The 21,314-nt window shown below is 30.8% G+C and overlaps 2 protein-coding genes across 2 annotated transcripts in view; both read right to left on the bottom strand.

The window, feature by feature from the left end:
- LOC133185144 (low affinity immunoglobulin epsilon Fc receptor-like) overlaps positions 1 to 21,314 on the bottom strand; it is a 94,169-nt gene that overhangs the window by 8,206 nt on the left and 64,649 nt on the right. The window lies entirely within an intron of this gene.
- On the bottom strand, positions 9,497 to 17,422 carry LOC133185548 (fibroleukin-like). The gene is made up of 6 exons (XM_061320845.1): positions 16,953 to 17,422; positions 15,978 to 16,126; positions 15,704 to 15,800; positions 15,180 to 15,347; positions 10,811 to 11,064; positions 9,497 to 9,589 (listed from the first exon to the last, which is right to left on the bottom strand). The coding sequence occupies exons 1-5, from the start codon at positions 17,239 to 17,241 to the stop codon at positions 10,811 to 10,813; spliced, it is 957 nt and encodes a 318-aa protein (XP_061176829.1). The 5' UTR covers positions 17,242 to 17,422; the 3' UTR covers positions 9,497 to 9,589.

Here is a 21,314-nt window from a genome sequence, read left to right as displayed (position 1 = left end):
ATTGTATTTAAAAACTAATACATGATAAGAAGGAGACATTTGCTCTCAAAATAAGATATATCGACGACGTATTATCAATTATCATTAGATACTGCCATTCATATGCTGACTCGATATATCCCAGTGAACTTGAAATAAAAGATACCACAGAGTATGACGTCAACTTTTATATTCATAAACGTTCCTTTCTTTTGTAGTAATATACTCTTATCACCTGTATATGGAGTTGATATCTACCAGTTGATTTGATACATAAAAGCATGCTCCACGTACGAACAATTTCTAAAACAATGCACGCTATTGACAAACAAGTTGTTGAAACAGGAATATTAACAGTCTTGTTTAAATTAATCATTTCGCAAGTTCTAAGGTCAATACAATGACCTTGTCAACAAATACAATCTATAAAAAAAGTCGAATGCTGACTGATATTTTTCATACTAATTGTTAGGCTATTCCTTAAACACTGAATTGTCTACGGATTTTTCCGTTTGCCCGATCATGACAAGGAGTACACGACGAGTTTGACCGGCCGACAGGGGATGCTTACTTCTCCATGGCACCTGATCCCACCTGATTATGAGAGGTCTGTGTTCTCTACTGTATTTTTAAATGGCCTTTTGAGCTTAATTTTCTGTTCGTTATCTCCATTTTTCACTTTAGCTACTTTAGCTAAGGGCTGAGTGTTAATTAAAATCATGCAAACAGTCTGTAAGATTTGTATAAAAAAATAATTTTAAAGATGTAACAAAATATCAACATTTGTCCCACGTAATATCACTCTGGAGTTTGGTCCCTGGGCCGTGGGAGGGGGGAGGGTCTTCGAAATTACAATTCTGGTCAAGCATAAAACCCTCATGCTAGTTATATAATCAGCTTCTTTTAATCAAAAAATTTAAATTGTGTATTTTTAATTATGTAGTAGTGTGTTTAATGTATGCCAAACTACACACCATCCTTAGGCCGGATTCATGGTAGCATGAACTGTACAATTTTGTTAAAGAGTGAGGAACGTAATATAGTTATGTAAACACTTACATGGTTTTTCAGCTAGATGTCTTAGGTAAAGAAAATATTTTCCATTGATAAATTATCAACTTTGACTAAACCCTTCGGTCTGAACTATGAGCCAGGGAGCCATGAATTTTGCAACTCAAATAGACAGTGCGTCTGCTAAATTTCCATGAATAAATGAAAGGATTTTAAGATATAACAAAATTTAAATAGATGGCCAACCTTGTCCTGGAGCCAGATTCCTGAACCATGGACCATGGATGTAACAGTTTTTGCGAAGAGCGAATTACTTATACGCATGTAACAATAATGACAAGAATGCGACTGCTTCATGTCCAGTTGTTTAGAAGAATGTAGAAACTAGCATTAATTTTAATGGTTTTTGCCTAACCATTGGGCCCAAGAGGTGCAAAGTTTTGTTCCATGTTATACACCAAAATTGGTTGAAAGTAAATGAGTTTTTTTCCGAAATTAAAAAAAACTGAAAATCATAAAAAAAATTTACGACCCATACCCGCCAAATAATGCAGTATCATATCATGGACCTGCAAGCTTTATTCGAAAAAAAAAGGTTTTTGAAAGTTTTCCCTATGTACTCCATACATGTGTATATGCAATATTAACTTTAATTCCTCCTTTCTGATCCTACCCTATTGAGGATAATTGTTTCAAAAGCTGCAGATCAACTGTTTGAAAGCTTTCACATAAGTTTCATTATTTTCTTATTTAGTGGGTCTTGATGATTTAATTTTTAAATGACCATCACCCAATTATAGCTTTTTCTAGCTAATTTCCTTGGAGGGGGCATTGTCTTTTATGTGAAAATCCATTAAATTTCCTCATTATTGTTTTTTTTGCGCCAAATTGGATTAAAATTGAAAGTGATTATAAAGAAGATGTAAGAGGTTTATACTTCAGTGGTGCAAACAGAAAATGCAGCATCAAAAAATCCAATCCGATGATCCAACGAAATATCGGAGATGAAATTCATAGGTAATTATCTTCATGATGTGATCGATATTGAAAATAAAAGATATCTTCTAAGGAAAACTAGCCTGATATATATATATATATATATATATATATATATATATATATATATATATATATATATATATATATATATATATATATATATATATATATATATGAAGTCTTGAGCTGTCATGAGCTGTCACAATAACACAAGAGAGATAACCCTTTATTGTCAAAGTAGAATTTGTAGTTTGGTATCAAGAGAAGGTTAAGGTCAAAACTAAAAATAAAAAATATTCTATAGAATTCTCTGTAAAGATGGAATTTCTCTGTTGACCTTGACCAAGGACTGTGGTCCCTGTCTCCTCTCTCTTGATCTTGACCAAGGACTGTGGTCCCTGTGTCCTCTCTGTTGACCTTGACCAAGAACTGTGGTCCCTGTCTCCTCTCTGTTGACCTTGACCAAGGACTGTGGACCCTTTGTCCTCTCTGTTGACCTTGACCAAGGATTGTGGTACCCGTCTCACCCCTGTTGACCTTGACCAAGGATTGTGGCCCCTGTCTCCTCTCTCTTGACTTTGACCAAGGATTGTGGTCCCTGTCTTTTCCCTCATGTGCATTTTATAACCGGATGTCATTGTATGTCATTTTTTTTATGTAATACCATGAATGTTGATGTTGAATACAATCAATTAAAACTGTCGATTAAATAAAATAATTTTTCTTTACCTTGAAATAAATACTTTGAAAAAGGTACAGAAAAAGATCAAAGGGCGATCTCCAGAAAAAAATCTAACTTAAACAAAATCTTTTATCAGACCATAAAGAAAGGATCTAAAAGAATCTAAATCTTAACACAGATATTCTTAAGGTGAGATTAAAAATGGTGTTATATTTATGAATTATGACGAAATCTCTTGAAACAAATTCGTACAACAATCTAGTCGATTTAAGATATGCATTATTTATGTCAGATTCTAATGAACCGGTAAAGGTGATCTGAAAACGAAAATAAATTATATTTTAAAAAATATAAAGGAGAAAAATATTTTTTGTACAACTTTCAATCAAAAAATACACACGATCACTATGGTTTAATATTGTTTTCAATATGATTAATGTTTGCTAGAGTAAATTTGAATGAAATGTGGAAAAGAGTAATGATTTTTTTTTCTAACAAAATTTATATTTTTTATTGAGTTTGTAAGAATATCTCGAGGTGTTGGTATTGCAATAGTTACTTTTTTATTTTTTTTTTCTTTATTTTTGGCTTTGTGCTTTTTTTGGCTAGCATTTAGACAGAATGTATATTCTGACGTCTCATTATCACTACACGACTTAAGATTGATGTAGGGAACATACTCCCAGATTGTTAACCAATCAAATCTCTTCTAACAATAACACTAAGTTTTATCAAATTTTTTTTTTTACATCATCTCCTTGAAACCTGTTCTCGTTTTTGCACTATTAAGGACAGACAATACGTTCCTCAATAACATATAATTTTTTCTAAGATTTTGTCATTGAAGTATTGCTACTTTAACATGTTTACTCGCAAAAAATTGAGGTACCTTACCAGGCATTTGTGCAAGATACCAGAGGATGTTTTTCCTATAAAATCCCTTTGGAAAAAACTTAATTAGTCAATAACACATTTTTTGGTGTTTCATTTTTTAAAGACAATTAGAAACCAGTTTAGAAATCAGATTGTAATTAAAATTTTGAATATTTTCCACATAATTCGAAGGTATACAAAACCGATATTTGAGGAATGTATCGTCTGACCTTAATACCAAAATATAGTCTAATTTCTCTCTCTCTCTTTTTTTTGAAATCTGACATTCAGAAACTGCGTAATAAAGAATGTTTATCTATTGGTGTTTCATCCCGAAAAAAATACGTTGTTCAAATAAATCTTCAATGACGGATCTAATACACACAAAGCGGAAAAACTCTACTTTTCTTTTAAAATGATTACCTTTGGCAAAATGTGATACTGACCTTTAGAAAACGTGGTTATTTGATCTTTTACCTCATAACATACCCACAATAAATAGGCAACACCTGTCAGGCGTACGAATCTGCCATCATTACGTTTCTTCTGATATGTAAAAGGTTAAGCCATATCAATATCATCCTCTATCCAGAGTTGTCTTCGTCGGCGCTCCGAACACCTCTGTCAATGCTCGTTGCACAAGATTCTTGTACACGTATTAATAACTGAATTTTAAAAAATTCAAATAAAAATAAATTACTAAGTGTAAATATCAATAAAAATGAAATTTTATCATTTATTTTAAATCTATCATCCCTTACAACGATTTATATCATTGGTTTTAAAAGAACTATTTAGTTGAATAAAAAAAAAAATAAAAAATAAAACTAAGGGGAAAATGATTTAAGAGGACGATCGATTCCTTTTTACTATTAAATAATATGATTTAAACTATTCTAATTTTTCATTTTACAATTTTTCAAAAATTCTTGTATACCAAGTGTTGACAGAGGCGTATGTGGAAGGATAGCGGGAAAGACAAATCTGGCTAGAGAATGATATCAATATATAAACAGTAGAATTTGTTTTGTATCAATTTGAATGAGAAGTACTATTTCCGTCGTATATTAACACTACTGTAATGATTTTCCCCTTAGATTCCAAAAAATCCCCTGACGTTCCCCTGTCTGTCCCTGACATTTTTCTGTCTCCCCCTGACTTTCTCCTATGATCCCCTGTCGTTGTCCCTGACTACCCTGTCTACTCCCTGACGTCCCCTGACTTTGCCCCTGTTACTACTGTCTAACCCCTGATGTCCCCTGACATTCCCTGACGTCCCTGTCAACTCCCTGATGTCCCCTGACTAAGTCCCTGACCACCCTGCCAACCCCCAGTCGTCCCCTGACATTCATTTTGACCAGGAAAAAGGGTTAAAATATGTTTTGGTAGCTTTTTACTTGTGAGAAATACGATACCTTACTACTAGCAATTTTCAAGTTTTTTTGAAAATGTAGATTTAATCATTAGTTTTTCTGTTTGAAATATCTTTAGCAAATTCTTTCAAATTATTATTTTATTGATCGTTTGGAAGCTTTTCAGATAAATCTTAATAAGAATAAATGCCGTTACTTTAAAAAAATAAATTCCTAATTTATTGCATCTTGTGTAGCACGAATGGCATGTAAATATATTTTTATTTATTTATCTATCTATTTATTTATTTATTTGTTTGTTTGTTTATTGAACTTATTAATTCATGTATCTGTTTATTTATTAATTTGTCTGCTTATTTATCTATTCTTTTTTTCCATTTATAAATCTATTTTTTTTTTAATTCAATCTATCTATTTAATTTATCTTTACTTATTTGTTTTATTTGATTATCAATAAACAAATGGATTTATTTAAAAAAATATATTTATTTTATTTCATTCAATTTAATTATTTTAATTTATTGATTAATTAAATCTAATTCATTTTGTGTGGTTCTTCATGTACAGTCTCCGGGTAAAACAAATTTTCTTCAAACTTTTTTTTAAGCATATTCAAATTACTTTTAATTCATTTCATGATGGGTATCAAAATCATCCTCTTATTACGCACAATCTGAATCTGGAATTTGTTTCGTCGTTCCATTTTACTTTGGTAAATTAGAAAAAAATCCTCAAAAACTTGTCACAGTAGTGAAAGAAAAAACACCTGCAGAGTGGATACGGTCGTGCTGCCACAGAATAAACAGTGTATAGTGGTCAGTCAAAAGAACAATAGGTGTCTGGTCTGTGTACCCAGAGTCACTGGTCAACTATCAACAGCTCAGAATTACTTTCACAACCGTACAGTTTTTGAGGAACATTTCTATTTTTTAACAAAAGTAAAAGAAGCACTAAAACAAATTCCGAATTCAGATTGTGTGTAATAAGACAATTATTTTGATACCCATCATGAAATTAAAAGAAATGTAAATATGCCTAAAATAGTTTGAAGCATCGTTTGTTTTTCCATAAGACTGTTTATGGGGAACTACACAAATAAATAGGAACAATAATTATTGAAAAAAATTAATTAATTAAAATAGAACGAATTAACAAAATAAAGAAAGAAAGAAATAATATTAATTAATTAAAACAATTATTCAAAAGAAAAGAAATGAATAGATTAAATAAAAAAATTAACAGATAGATAAAAAATAGATAAATAGAAAAATATACAAACAAATAAATAAATATATTGATTTTGTAACTAATTATTTGTTTGAAGTATCTTTAGTATATCATTCATTTAATTGAATTTAATTTATTGATGTATCTTTTTTATTTATTTCTTTGTCGGTTTATTTATCTATTCATTTTTTCATTCATTTATTAATTTTGTCTATCAAATTTATTTTTACATATTTGTTTTATTCAATTTGAAATAAATAAATTAATTAATTTAATTTTTTTTTATTTATTATATCTTATTTTAATTATTTCCTTTATTTGAATTTATTGATTAATTTTATTTAATTCAATTTGTGTAGTTATTTATAAACAGTCTCCGGGTAAAACAAATTTGCTTCAAACTATTTTTTAAGCATATTCAAATTACTTTTAATTCTTTTAATTTCATTATGGGTATCAAAATCATCGTCTCTTTACGCACCATCTGAATCTGGAATTTGTTTTATTGTTCCCTTTTACTTTGATAAAATAAAAATTTCCTCAAAAACTTGTCACGGTAGTGAAAGAAATAACACCTGCAGAACGGATACGGTAGTGCTGCCACAGAATAAACAGTGTATAGTGATCAGTCAAAAGAACAATAGGTGTCTGGTCTGTGTACCCAGAGTCACTGGTCAACTATCAACAGCTCAGAATTACTTTCACAACCGTACAGTTTTTGAGGAACATTTCTATTTTTTGTAACAAAGTAAAAGAAGCACTAAAACAAATTCCGAATTCAGATTGTGTGTAATAAGACGATTATTTTGATACCCATCATGAAATTAAAAGAATTAAAAGAAATGTAAATATGCCTAAAAATAGTTTGAGCATCGTTTGTTTTTCCATAAGACTGTTTATGGGGAACTACACAAATAAATAGGAACAATTGAAAAAATTAATTAATTAAAATAAAATGAATAAACAAAATAAAGAAAGAAAGAAATACATGTAACATTAATTAACTAAGGAATTAAATAATAATTGAATAAAAGAAATACTTAAAAGAAAAGAAATGAATAGATCAAATAAATAAATAGATAAACAGATAGATAAAAAAAAAATAAATAGAAAAATATACAAATAAATAAATAAAAAAAAAAATAAATATATTAATTTTGTAACTAATCATTTGTTTGAAGTATCTTTAGTAAATTTATTAATTTAATTGAATTTAATTCATTTATCAATCTTTTTTATTTATTTCTTTTTCGGTTTATTTATCTAATTATTTTTTTCATTTATTTATTAATTCTATCTATTAAATTTATTTTTACGTATTTGTTTTATTCAATTTTTAATAAATAAATAAATTAATTTAATTTTTTTTATTTATTATATCTTATTTTAATTTTTTTCTTTATTTGAATTTATTGATTAATTTTATTTAATTCAATTTGTGTAGTTATTTATAAACAGTCTCCGGGTAAAACAAATTTGCTTCAAACTATTTTTTAAGCATATTCAAATTACTTTTAATTCTTTTAATTTCATTATGGGTATCAAAATCATCGTCTCTTTACGCACCATCTGAATCTGGAATTTGTTTTATTGTTCCCTTTTACTTTGATAAAATAAAAATTTCCTCAAAAACTTGTCACGGTAGTGAAAGAAATAACACCTGCAGAGTGGATAAGGTAGTGCTGCCACAGAATAAACAGTGTATAGTGGTCAGTCAAAAGAACAATAGGTGTCTGGTCTGTGTACCCAGAGCCACTGGTCAACAACAACAGCTCGGAACTACTCTCACAACCGTGACAGTTTTTGAGGAACATTTTTTTTTTCTTACCAAAGTAAAAAAGCAATAAAACAAATTCCGAATTCAGATTGTGTGTAATAAGACAATTATTTTGATACCCATCATGAAATTAAAAGAATTAAAAGAAATGTAAATATGCTTTAAAGATACTTTGAAGCATATTTTGTTTTACCAAACTCACAAATAAATTGAATAAACTAGAATTAATTAATTAATTAAAATGAAATTAATTAAAATCTAAATAAATATATAATATTAATCAATTAATTAATAATCCAATAAGGAAAATATATTTAAAAAGAAATATATGAATAGATTAAATTAATAAATTAGTCAACAAATAAATAAAACAAATAAATAAATAAATACAGGTGGATATATAGATTGACATATAAATAAATATAGATATATTTCCTTGCCATTCAGGACAAGATGCAATAAATTTGTAATTCATTCTTTTTAAAGAAACTGGCATTTATTCTCCTTAAAATTTATCTAAAAGCTACATGTACTAAACTAAAACAATGAAATACAATCATATTAAGAAATAAATTACTAAAGATATCTAAACAAATCACAATTAACTAAATATATATTTTCAAAAAACTTAAGAATTGCCAAGAGTAACGTATTTCCCACAAGTAAATAGCTACAAAAACATATTTTAACCCCTTTTTCCTGGTCAAAATGAATGTCAGGGAGTTGACAGGGACGTCAGGGAATGTCAGGGGACATCAGGGGTTAGACAGTAGTAACAGGGGCAAAGTCAGGGGACGTCAGGGAGTAGACAGGGTAGTCAGGGACAACGACAGGGGATCATAGGAGAAAGTCAGGGGGAGACAGGAAAATGTCAGGGACAGACAGGGGAACGTCAAGGGATTTTTTGGAATCTAAGGGGAAAATCATTACAGTAGTGTAAGTTTCAATCTTTTCCACAAAATTTGAATGGAACAAGAGCATCCACCAAAGCAATTATTGCTTTATAGATTAATTAATTATATCTGCTCATCCTTTCAGAATATTTCATGGATGCCAAAGATGGGAGGGGGTATCTCGATAGAGAAACATAATCTTGGATATGTTGTTCTGCAGAACATGAATATCAAATAATGTTATAAAGAAATATTTAAAACAGTGAAACCTTTTGTGTCGGAATAGATACGATGTCGGATTGTACTGTGTGAAGAACATGGGAATTAGTAGAAATAGGTATGAAGTTGAATGTCGAAATTCACATTAAATGGAAACGGAAAATCGAAGTGTCGGATAAAATATTTTTCACTGTAATACGAGTAATCTTCATTCTAAATATCAACCAAGGAACTTAAAGTGGCAGAATTTGTAAATAAAAACGAAATATTTCTAATTTCCAATTTATTACAAAACATACAATGTACAACTTTTACAAAGTACATTTAGTATAGAAAACTAACAAAAGTTTATTGCTTCAGGAAATACTTCAACTTCAACCACAAAACCACCTCAAAAATATAATGTTTATACTTGATCTTGATGTAAAACATTATTTCAAAAAAGAATAAATAGAACCCCATGATCAAGATGAATTTGAAATTGTCTCTTTTGAAATGTTTCATCTGATTGATCCGTTTTCTTCAATCTGTGATTTCTACTTCATTAGATATTGATCTGTTGAAAATAAAAAAAAACAAGATGTGTTTGTGAAACACTGATGCCCCTGTATGGCAGCTTATGGCGAAGGTTAATGTTTCTCAAATGCAAGTCAAAATCCAGGCAAAAAGATAAAAAAAAGTTGGTACCCAAAGAAAGGTCTTGTCTCGAGGTATATACCTGTGAAATTTGAAAGCCCTAGCTGCATTTGTTCAAAAGTTATGGACAAGGTTAAAGTTTTTTAAAAGTAAGTAAAACGTCAAAGTCAAGGTCAAAGTTGTTGGTATCCAAAGGAAGGTCTTGTCACGCGGATTACATATGTGAAATATGAAAGCCCAGCACCAACCATTCAAAAGTAATGGCCACGGTTAAAATTTTTTGGAAGTAGGTCAAACTCCTATGTCAAGGTCAAAGGGTCAAACTGGTTGTTATCCAAAGGATGGTCTTGTCACAAGGATTACGTATGTGAAGTATGAAAGCCCTAGCACCAACCATTCAAAAGTTATGGTCAATGTTAAAGTTTTTCAAAAGTAGGTCAAACTCCTAGGTCAAGGTCAAAGGGTCAAATTGGTTGGTATCCGGAGGGAGGACTAGTCACAAGGAATACATATGTGAAATTTGAAACCCCAAGCGCCAAATGTTCAAAAGTTATAGCCAAGGTTAAAGTTTTTCAAAAGTAAGTCAAAACTCCAAGGTCAAGATCAAAAGGTCAAAGCTGTTGGTTTTCTAAGGAAGGTCTTGTCACAAAGAATACACATGTGAAGTTTGAGACCCCAAGCACCAACTGTTCAGAAGTTATAGCCAAGGTTAAAGTCTCATAAAATTTTGCAAAAGTGGGCCAAACTCCAAGGTCAAGGTCAAAAGGTCAAATATAATGATACCCAAAGAAAGGTCCTTTCACAAGGAATACACATGTGAAATATGAAAGTCGTAGCTCCAACCAATCAAAAGTTATGTGTAAGGTTAAAGTTGACAACAAACAGACAGACAAACAGACAAACAGATAAACAGACAAACAGACAAACAGATAAACAGACAAACAGACAGACAGTACAAAAACAATATTCCCCCGGGATCTTTCGATCCAGGGGCATAAAAAGAATTAAAAGAATGAAATAATGTTTCAGAGAAATAAAATGGAACTTTTTATAACTCTTCCCAGTTTTCTATTAACCGTTTAAAATGTTCAAGGAATTACCAAAAAGTAAATATTGGTTATTAAGATTTAATGTTGTTTACCTAGTGACGTTTGATCAACATCATCGTCCCCCTCACAGATGTCCCATTCCTTAATGTAGGATGCCAAGGTCTGTGCCAGTATACCGGGTACCAGGGACCGTTGAGAAAGGCGTGGTGACATCTCTTAAACCACCAGCCTCCTCCCTGAGTTTTAGCACAGTTACTTGTATTTCTGTCGTTATCCCTGTCTTGGGTTGTAAAGTACATCCCTGACAGATCTTTGTTAGGGTTACCAGTATCTAACATACTGTCACCTGTAGAATTAATCAATAATACTGAGGTACATCTAAGACAAATTACGGCTTCTCATACTGTCACCTATAGAATTAATCAATAATACTGAGGTACATCTAAGACAAATCACGGCTTCTCATACTGTAACCTGTAGAATTAATCAATAATACTGAGGTACATCTAAGACAAATCACGGCTTCTCATACTGTAACCTGTAGAATTAATCAATAATACCGAGGTACATCTAAGACAAATCACGGATCTCATACTGTCACCTGTAGAATTAATCAATAATACTGAGGTACATCTAAGACAAATCACGGATCTCATACTGTAACCTGTAGAATTAATCAATAATACTGAGGTACATCTAAGACAAATCACGGCTTCTCATACAGTCACCTGTAGAATTAATCAATAATACTGAGGTACATCTAAGAGAAATCACGGCTTCTCATACAGTCACCTATAGAATTAATCTATAATACTGATCACGACTTGTTGTCACCTGTAGAGAAAATACATCACAGAGATCATTGATTGATTGATTTAAGCATTGAATCATTATTTTATGTAGAATTTAAGAAAATACATCACAGAGATAATTGATTGATTGATTTAAGTATTGAACCATTATTTTATGTAGAATTTCAGAAAATACATCACAGAGATAATTGATTGATTGATTTAAGTATTGAATCATCTTTTATGTAGAATTACAGAAACTACATCACAGAGATCATTGATTGATTGATTTAAGCATTGAATCATTATTTTATGTAAGATTTAGTCTCATAACTGCAACGGTGTGTGCAAACAAATTGAGTAACGCGCGTTAGCGTTTACATTTACATTTTTAATCCCTTGGCTTGACTGCAAATTTGATTTCAGTTTCAAAATCCCTGTATTATCCTTAGGGTAAATTACAATTAATGGAAGAGACATTGCAACAGTTCTGTTCAATGTTAGCGTGAATTTTTATTTTCACTTATGAAGTAACACTTTCACGGGCTTTTAACGTTTGTGACGTCAAAATAAATCGCATACTTTAAGCTTTAACGAAGTTGGATCCTGATATTTAAAGTCTTAAACTTTTTTTTGTCAAGTATATTTTTAGTTTCTTCACACAAAGCTTAATTAAAAATCAAAACAAAAAATGGGGGTCAATATGCTTCTTTTGGCGCCACAGTACATTTAATATGACCTTTTTGCACTGAAATGTGTGTCTTAATCAAAAATCACATCTTCGACGTTTTCCCTTTAATGTTTTTATCCAAATAAATCATGGGACAAAATAAACTATTAGTCTACTTAAAAAAAGACACTTTAAAATTGTGACTAAGAAAAAATTTCAAATTGCTTCGCATAATCAATTATTTGACCTTTCTGCACTCAAAATGTGTGATTTCTCTGGCATTAAAAATTTAACAAGCAAGAAAATTATTTTAAAGTCTTAAACTTTTGCTGAATTTAGGCAGATTGACTAAAGTTATCTTATATATTCAGAAAAGAAAAACAAAAGTGGGAGTCTATGATGTAAATTTACAGGTATTACTAAAAAAGTGTTAATTTTATGTTAAAATTGGCTAAATTTTTTCCTGGACTTTCAGAATATATTAAATATATTTGTCACAATATAATGAAAGAATTCATAAGAAATAATTTAACAGATATTTCAGAACCAGCACAAAACATTTCACTGCAAAAAAAAAAAAAAAACAGCTCTGTGTGCAACCAGCATGGAAAAATAGGAATCTAAACTTAACAGTACTGTATATATTTCAAAAGGGAAATATTGATCATTTTCTCCTAAAAAAAACCTTCCGCCACAAAATATAGTTCCTGGCTTAATCCTATTTGAATGAATCTAGATTTAATGTTTGAACTTAAAAATGATGCAGAATTTTATAAATAAAGGTCCAGACCAAAATCTGCTCAAAAGCTCAGGATCGAACCTCCTTAAACCGCCCTGTCCGTGTTATGGTGTTTTGAATGCCGTAGCTTTCCCTCACACTTTATAAGCAAAATACATGTGGGATGTAAATATATCACATTAATCTTATTGTCAATAATACTGAAGTACATCAAAGATAGACGGCTTTTCGTGCTGACTTCTGTAATTAGCGATAATATTTATGCACAATACAATACAAAACGCTGTGCAATTCATATAACATCCTTTCTAATGGAACAATAAATCCCAGACATGTTACACTTTTAAAGTATGATTAAAATAACAAAATAATTTTTTCGCAGGTATGTTAAGGCAGTACCTAGATCATATTTCGGCGAATTTAGACTTCTTCGTAAAATATAACATTGATAAATCGGAAAAGCCATAGATAAAACATTTACTATTATTATCCATTGTATAGACCTCATTGAGTCTTAGGCTAAAACAAGCACTCCACTACGACGTCATCACGTGACGTCTATAAATAGAAAAATTGCCTTTATGAAAAAGTGAAAAGTTCAACACTACCCTAGAGATAATTCATTTCTTTTGGTGAAAATAATTATGTAAAAACATCACTGGGCTATGAAAAGTGCTGCTAGAATCCTACTCTCCCAACACAGAAAAAAATATTCAATAGTTTCGCATGAAACCTTACCGAATTTTTTATATTTTATACATACGATCAAGGAATTGTTATCAATTCATGTTAACCACACGATTCTAGCAGCACATTCCAAATACTATAGAATACAAGCTTTCGATACAAACAAAAATTATGTTTCAAAGTATGCGGCGTAGTGTTGAACTTTTGCATCTTTGTTGACATAGAGCGACAGAGGAAAGGGTGATCGGGATTTCAAAGCACTGCCTGTGTTCATTATAAAAAAACATGATAAGAATATATCAGCGTACCTAATTCTTCATCTTTAATTCCTTATGAATCACACATAACATTCACGGTATATGCTTTAAAACTCCCATTTTGTTTACATGAATTCTCGTACGTTTTATTTCTCTCGGCAAATATTTGATCAATAGTTATGACGTCATGGGTTTGGTATTTAACCCCCGTGCTAAATAATAGACCGTTTCACGGTAACTGCGGCACTGCTCTTTTGCAGGGCAAAATGATATAGTTTGGTGGAATATGACGTAAAAGTAATTGTTTAATATACGTCATTAAATTATCTCTCCAAAAAAAAAAAAAAAAAACTTCGCCAAACGTTATTAATTTGCTCTGCAAAAGAGTAGTAGCGCAGTTACCGTGGAGGGGCTAATTAGCTATTCATACCACCCAAAAAAAACGACAAGATTTAGTTTATATTATGTTTTGAATGATTCCATTCATTTCTTGGACCTTAAATTAAACTTTAAATATAGATATAAAGAAATCATTATTTCTAGAGTTCACGTCATACAGCTTACTGTGACGTCATACTGTATAGGCAAGTAGGATATACATGGGTAGCCTTAACATACCCGCGTTGGTAAAGGTCATTGGAAATATTAAAAAAATGAATATATTAAAAATGGATATCTGTTAGAGACCGTGACTTTAAAATGTATAAAATGCAATATGAAGCAAATCATTCAAAATGATAACAAGGTAAGAAATGATGTACCTGTAAATGTTTTAAAATATAAGAATTTTTATTTAATATAGAATAGGTATTGGCTGAGATGTTTTGAATTTGGCTGTCCTTAACTTGACTACGTTCCCGATCAAATAATTTTCTTTGAACATCAAGCTTTCGTGAACGTGTCGATATAACATATCAAATACGCAATGTAAAATTTTTATTCCGTTGTAGATAAAAATATGAATTATTGAAAATCATCAAGAAACCTTTGCTGAAAAACAATGGCGGATCAAAGGTAGTGACTGGATATACTAGTTATAAATAATTTAGCATAATTTTCTTTGTTTTTAAGATATATAAATTAAAGTTATTTAACAATGACTATGTCCGCTGAATTCATGAATTAAACCTACAAATAATATTGTGAAATATAAAAAGACGTTTAGTAAACACGGAATCAAAGATGTTTACAGAATGTAAGAGAACATTGTATCTTTGTCTTTTTTTCAACAACTTAATAAACTTTCTATGCAGAGAAGTATATGATGGTGCACTTCATTTGAACCTAGTTTTAAGAACTTAGCTTAAACACACTTACCTAAGGTTCCCGTGGCGGGTCCTGCAAGAATGAGTTTGTAATTCTCTGCTTCATTGAAGATCAAGAATCGATCGTACATTTCATACAGCGTTGTACTATTCTGGAGAGTGATGGACACATAAAGGAATGAGTTGTTTTCTTTTGTTAACTGATGGATTAAATCATTTCCTGCATAAAGATATATTTCAAATCAACATAAAAGTTTATTGCATACAATTAATTCTTTTTGAATATAAATATACCTTAATGAAAAATCAAATTATTTTTCTTAGCTTTAGACGGTCGTGGTAATTGTCGTCTCTTTAAGACCATGCCACTTAGTGGTTTTTACCTCTTGCTTTCATTATTTTCTTATTATTTAAGATACCAACTACACACGATAAGTCAATATTGTCGAAAACATATTACCCAGTCTTAAAATCGTATCTTTGATGCGCTTCCATCTTCTTATCTGCCACAATAAAGAAATTTTGTCAAATTCTGAAGCGGGTGAAAGTCTTTACTTGAAAGTGATTTACACTTACCAACCCAGATATCCTGTTCTGGTGAACCGAAGCCATTCTTATATTCCGTCCAGTTCCTGTCAAAGCTCAGGGATCCATTGACACGTTTTTGGATTGCCTTTAAAAGTTAGCAAGTATAACAATACAAATCATTGCTTCAAACAATTGTATGATCAATATCTGATGATATAAACTAAAAGCGTTCATTTTTTTTTCATCCTATATTCTTTTGAACAACAAAAACACAGAGTGCGAATTATATAATGCACCCTAACTTTGAAATAATATAACATACCGTCCATCCTCCGTCCATTGTCTCCATGTCGCAGTAAACTCTGACAGGACTGGTAATGGTGCCATAGGGATAAATGTTGTACACTCCTGATTTAGTGTGACCATCTGCATGAAGATCCTTACAGTCAATGGGAGTAACTGAAGCGGGAACTAGAGCAGAAAAAAAATCTGTAATCATGTTATGTATATATACAGACAGTAAGAGGATACATTATACCTGAAAGATAAATTAATGTTAATTGCTGAAGTTAAGTTGTGAACTACAATATAGATTTTGTTAAACTGTTCCTCATTACCTAAAACCATTTTGGTTTAACAAATGCTTCAAATCTTTAATCTAATATTTCTTTTAAATATACTGAGCGACAGAGTGCTTAGTGGTCCATAGCGCAGGGTTCCCATCTCAGCTTTCAGAGCAGTTATTGCAAGATAGCAATTTCGAGATACTAGTTTGAACTGCATCTATGTTTTTATTTTTTAGTCAAAACAATCTGCAGAAGCCTTATGGTTAAGAATGATACAGTGTTATTATCCCAAAAATGAATTTCATTAATGTATTGTCAAGATGTAAACTTTGATCTTTTTTTCGTTAGTATTTCCTTCACAGTAGAAGTCGAAACTTTTAATAAAAGATAATGCTAAAAGAAAGCAAAAATAGAAAAAAAAATATATTGGAATAACAAAATATAATTCCATCAATTTCAAATTAATCAGTTATTCGAAATAAAATTTATTAGAAAAAAAAATAAGTAAAAAGTAATTAGAAAAAATAAGTAAACAGATAGGACTATTACTTAGAATTAATTATGTTGAAAATATAATTGATTATTCCACATGAAAGAGTATTGTCTCAGGAAGAAATAATATCGTGCATAGTAAATATTGATAAACCTCTTCTTTCTAAAAGTAGTGCGATAAAAACTAATGATGTTTATGTGATTTGTGGCAAACGAAGAAAAATAACAGTTATACATACAGTCATGGGAATAGTATCTCCAACCGGCCTCATTAGACATCTCAGATGTGAAAATCTTCTTGTGGGTACGACATTTCTTCATCTGAGAATTAAATCCATAGAAACTACATTCCCTTTGACAGAGTGTTGCACACTCAATCGACGATGTAGAATTGTATTCTTTCAAGAGTTCATCACTTGATTTTTTATCATCAAATTCCAGTTTCGTGATGTATTTCCGCGAAATGATGGTAGAATGAGACACCGCAAAGAAGACAAAAATTAAATAGATAGCCCAAAGAGAGCCCATGTCGTAATTTGTATTTAAAGCTACCTGCTGCCTACCTGTAAAAATTTGCAATGTTGGTCTTTCAGTCACCAAATATAAATATCAAAACCTATATCAGTTACTGAAAAGTGATTGGCTTATTATTACGTACTATGTATTTAGAATTGTTTTAGCATCGATTTTGTTGAATATGATATGAACTGTCATACATATATGTTTACTTTTCGATTGCAATTTTAAATATCTCAATGAAAAATATGCCGTTATTTTTACAGAGTTTATGCCTCAAATGTCAAGTCACGCTTATGAGTTTTTTAATCAGCTGTCTTTAACTTATCGAACTTTTTATTTTTTTTCTAATTTAGGTCTGTTACTCGTAATGCAATTAAAATTTATTGATTTTCGGTAAAACAAGTTCAAATAGATAATTATCTGATCCTCAGATTATATTAAGAATTTGTTTAAGTATTTCAACTTTTATCTACGAAAGCCGGATAGGCTCATTTTTGACAAGACAAAAAAAATATTTAACTCGTTATAACGAGATAATTATCTCGTAATAACGAGTTAGTATCTCGTTATAACGAGTTAGTATCTCGTTATAACAAGTTAATATCTCGTTATAAAGAGTTAGTTATCTCGTTATAACGAGATAATTATCTCGTTATAACGAGTTAGTTATCTCGTTTTAACGAGTTAGTATCTCGTTATAACGAGTTAGTTATCTCGTTATAACGAGTTAGTATCTCGTTATAACGAGTTAGTATCTCGTTATACCGAGTTAGTTATCTCGTTATAACGAGATAATTATCTCGTTATAACGAGATAAAAATTGATCTAGAATTGATATATTTAAGTAAAGAATAGACCATTATTTATAGGAAATATACAGAAGCAAGTCGATCAAATTTGTTTGAAGTGTGCGTGATAAAGATTCTATGGAACAGCATACTAGTTTTTTTGTGTTATGCCTTTGATTAGTATTGTTTATTGGAAAGACCAAAGACAAATATACGGAAACTTGTGACCGCCTCATGTTGTTGTGTTGTACCTTAAAATTGCAAAATGGAATTAGTGTCATCTTCAAATGGAATGTATATAACATCAAAATTTTGTCAACTTGTACAAGGAGATCAGAAAAAAATGTTATACTCTGGCTGATTTAACTGCCCTGTTCAAGCTTTCTTGAATTTGCTAAAATTATAATAATGTTTGCGTAATATTTGTCGCAATAAAAAATGCATAGAAATAATCCCATTATTTTGAATATTCCGAATAAATCATGTGGATATGAAACCATTTGTTAGGCTTTAACGATCATATTTTGATAATTCCTTGCCTGTTAACAAGGAATACCAGTTCAATTTTATCGTCTTAAAGGGGCAAGATCAAAATTCAATGTCTGACGAAAAACTAAATTCACGTTGTTTTTATCATCAATCCCTCTTTCCCCTCAATAATAAATATGATGAATATCAAGAACTAATACTGTACTTATCACTTAATAATTTATATATTTCTTCTGTTTATTAAAAGAAAGAAACATTTTAATTTACCAATTTGGCATGGAATCTTAAATTTCAATATGTAATTTTTGCGTTATTATCAATGTGGTAGAATTAAAAAAAACTTTTGGAGCTCTTTATTTAATATCTAAAGTTTACAATATGATAAGCATTACTTAAGGTGTATTTCAAGCATAAATTTTGCCAAGAAATGTGTATTGTATGTTGAGACAGGATTTTTGATATTTTCACTCGTGCTTCGCACTCATGAAAATATAAAAAAAAATTCCTGTCCCACTCGTGAAATAAATTCCATATCAACTACAAAACATTGAATATCCTCTATTTATTACCCCCCCCCCCCCAAACAAAAAATCATCAATCTCTTTTTGAAATAAAAATTATATGCTTGTAAAGTATACATAATAAATATTGTGATGAGGAAAATAATTAACGTCATTGCTTCAATGTTGTATTAATAATATAGATGTACATATGTAGCATTAGGCCTATTCGTTGATCAATCCTAAGTAAAAAGATTATAAAAGTAAACTGGCTTTGTAAACTCTGTAAATTTTTTTTGTTTTGTAAACTCTGGTTTGACGTTCTGACACTATGTGGTAAACATATAGGATCCGCCAAATAGACGTGAATCTCCAATAGGTCTCCGTGAATCTCCACAACTTGGTCCCTCCTCCTCCCCCCCCCCCCCTGCAAAAAATATAAACAGTGAATCATGACAGAATTTTAGATAAAATGTCAATATCAGCAGATCAGATTTAACGTCTTATTACTTTAAAAGGATGTAATATCATTTTTGCTTCACCATTCCTCATTATCGTGGACAATATGCATAAGTCACGAAGTTCAAAGGGGGGGGGGGGTAAACCAAGTAAAATATTTGACAAGTAAAAAGAAAAAAAGATAGATTTGATATTCCAACTACGAGTATTCGCCATTATTTTCGGGAGATATATACTCAGGTAAAAAAATATGGAGGAAGGGGCACAAAGATACTCTTGACCGCCCCCTTTTCAAAAGTGGTGGTGTGGATATTAGCCCCTCTATTACTACGCCTATGATCTAACTGCTGATGTCTCACCATCCCCCTTCTTCAAAACATTTCTGAATCTCAGAAGTAACATATGTTTAACACTGTAATCTATATATTATATGTTGCATAAACGATATGTTGCACTTATATTGTCTCGATCTGATATTTAATTTTAGCGGTATAGAAATTGATATATGAAAGTGTATACCAGTAAGTCGTCCAAAACATATCGAAATAGTGTCATTCATCAGAAATAGTTGTCATAAATAAATTGTCAAAGTTTGAAGCAAGTATGTTTGGCAATATTATTTTAAGAAAAATATTGCGTCCTAATGCAACAATTTGAGGAGGAGTTCACGAAAATGTGTAAATGTGTTCGCCTTAGAGTTGCTATGATTATTGACAGCGAGATAGTTCAAGATTTAATTATAAGTAAACCCAAGAGCAAATTAAATTTTCAACCATTTATCAATTGTTCAAGTTAAATTTGACTGATAATTACTTGCTAAAAATTCAACGGCATTTAAAACTGCAGCCATTTTTATTCCTATATTGCTATTAAGTCTCGAAATAACAAAAAAACTGTCTCGTTATAACGACATAACTAACTCGTTATAACGAGATAATTATCTCGTTATAACGACATAACTAACTCGTTATAACGAGATAATTATCTCGTTATAACGAGATAATTATCTCGATATAACGAGATAATTATCTCGTTATAACGAGACAACTAACTCGTTATAACGAGATAACTAACTCGTTATAACGAGATACTAACTCGTTATAACGAGATAATTATCTCGTTATAACGAGATAACTAACTCGTTATAACGAGATAACTAACTCGTTATAACGAGATACTAACTCGTTATAACGCGATAATTATCTCGTTATAACGAGATACTAACTCGTTATAACGAGATAACTAACTCGTTATAACGAGATAACTAACTCGTTATAACGAGATACTAACTCGTTATAACGAGATAACTATCTCGTTATAACGAGTTAATTATTTTTTTATCTTGTCAAAAATGAGCCTATCCGGCTTTCGTATTTATCTTCCCTTACTTATGCAGCAATATTCCTTCATCACCTGCATACGGGGTTTATATCTCTCAGTTGATTCGATACGCAAGAGCATGCTCTACGTATGTACACTTTCTAAAAAGAGGTAAATTATTGACAAACAAGTTGATGAAACAAGAATATCAGCTGTCTCGTTTAAAGTCATCATTTTGTAAGTACTATGGTCGATACAATGACCTTGTCAGCAAATACAATTTATCATTGAGTCAAATGCTGACTGACGTTTTTCATACAAATTGTTAAGCCATTATTTACACACTGAATTGTCGACGGATTTTTCCGTTATTTCCAGATCATGACAAGGAGCACACGACGGGTGTGACCGGTCGGCAGGGGATGCTCACTCCTCCATGGCACCTGTTCCTACCTCTGATGTTTGGAGGTCCGTGTTTGCTCTGCTCCTATTTTGTATTGTTTGATGGACTTTTGAGCCTGAATAC

This window comes from Saccostrea echinata, unplaced genomic scaffold (assembly GCF_033153115.1).
Source record: "Saccostrea echinata isolate AGI-Se365-2 ecotype Australia unplaced genomic scaffold, CSIRO_AGI_Sech_v1 ptg000012l, whole genome shotgun sequence".
In the NCBI taxonomy this organism is placed as follows: Eukaryota; Metazoa; Mollusca; class Bivalvia; order Ostreida; family Ostreidae; genus Saccostrea; species Saccostrea echinata.
Note: the sequence above shows the minus strand (reverse complement) of the source record. Positions and strands in the feature narration are given on the sequence as shown.

Excerpts from the sequence above, each read along its gene's own strand:
- LOC133185548 (XM_061320845.1), bottom strand. The coding sequence starts at position 17,241 with ATGGGCTCTCTTTGGGCTATCTATTTAATTTTTGTCTTCTTTGCGGTG. Across the intron at positions 16,127-16,952 it reads GAGATACTATTCCCATGACT|TTCCCGCTTCAGTTACTCCC; the intron begins GTATGTATAACT and ends TTTCTGCTCTAG. Across the intron at positions 15,801-15,977 it reads CAATGGACGGAGGATGGACG|GCAATCCAAAAACGTGTCAA; the intron begins GTATGTTATATT and ends TAACTTTTAAAG.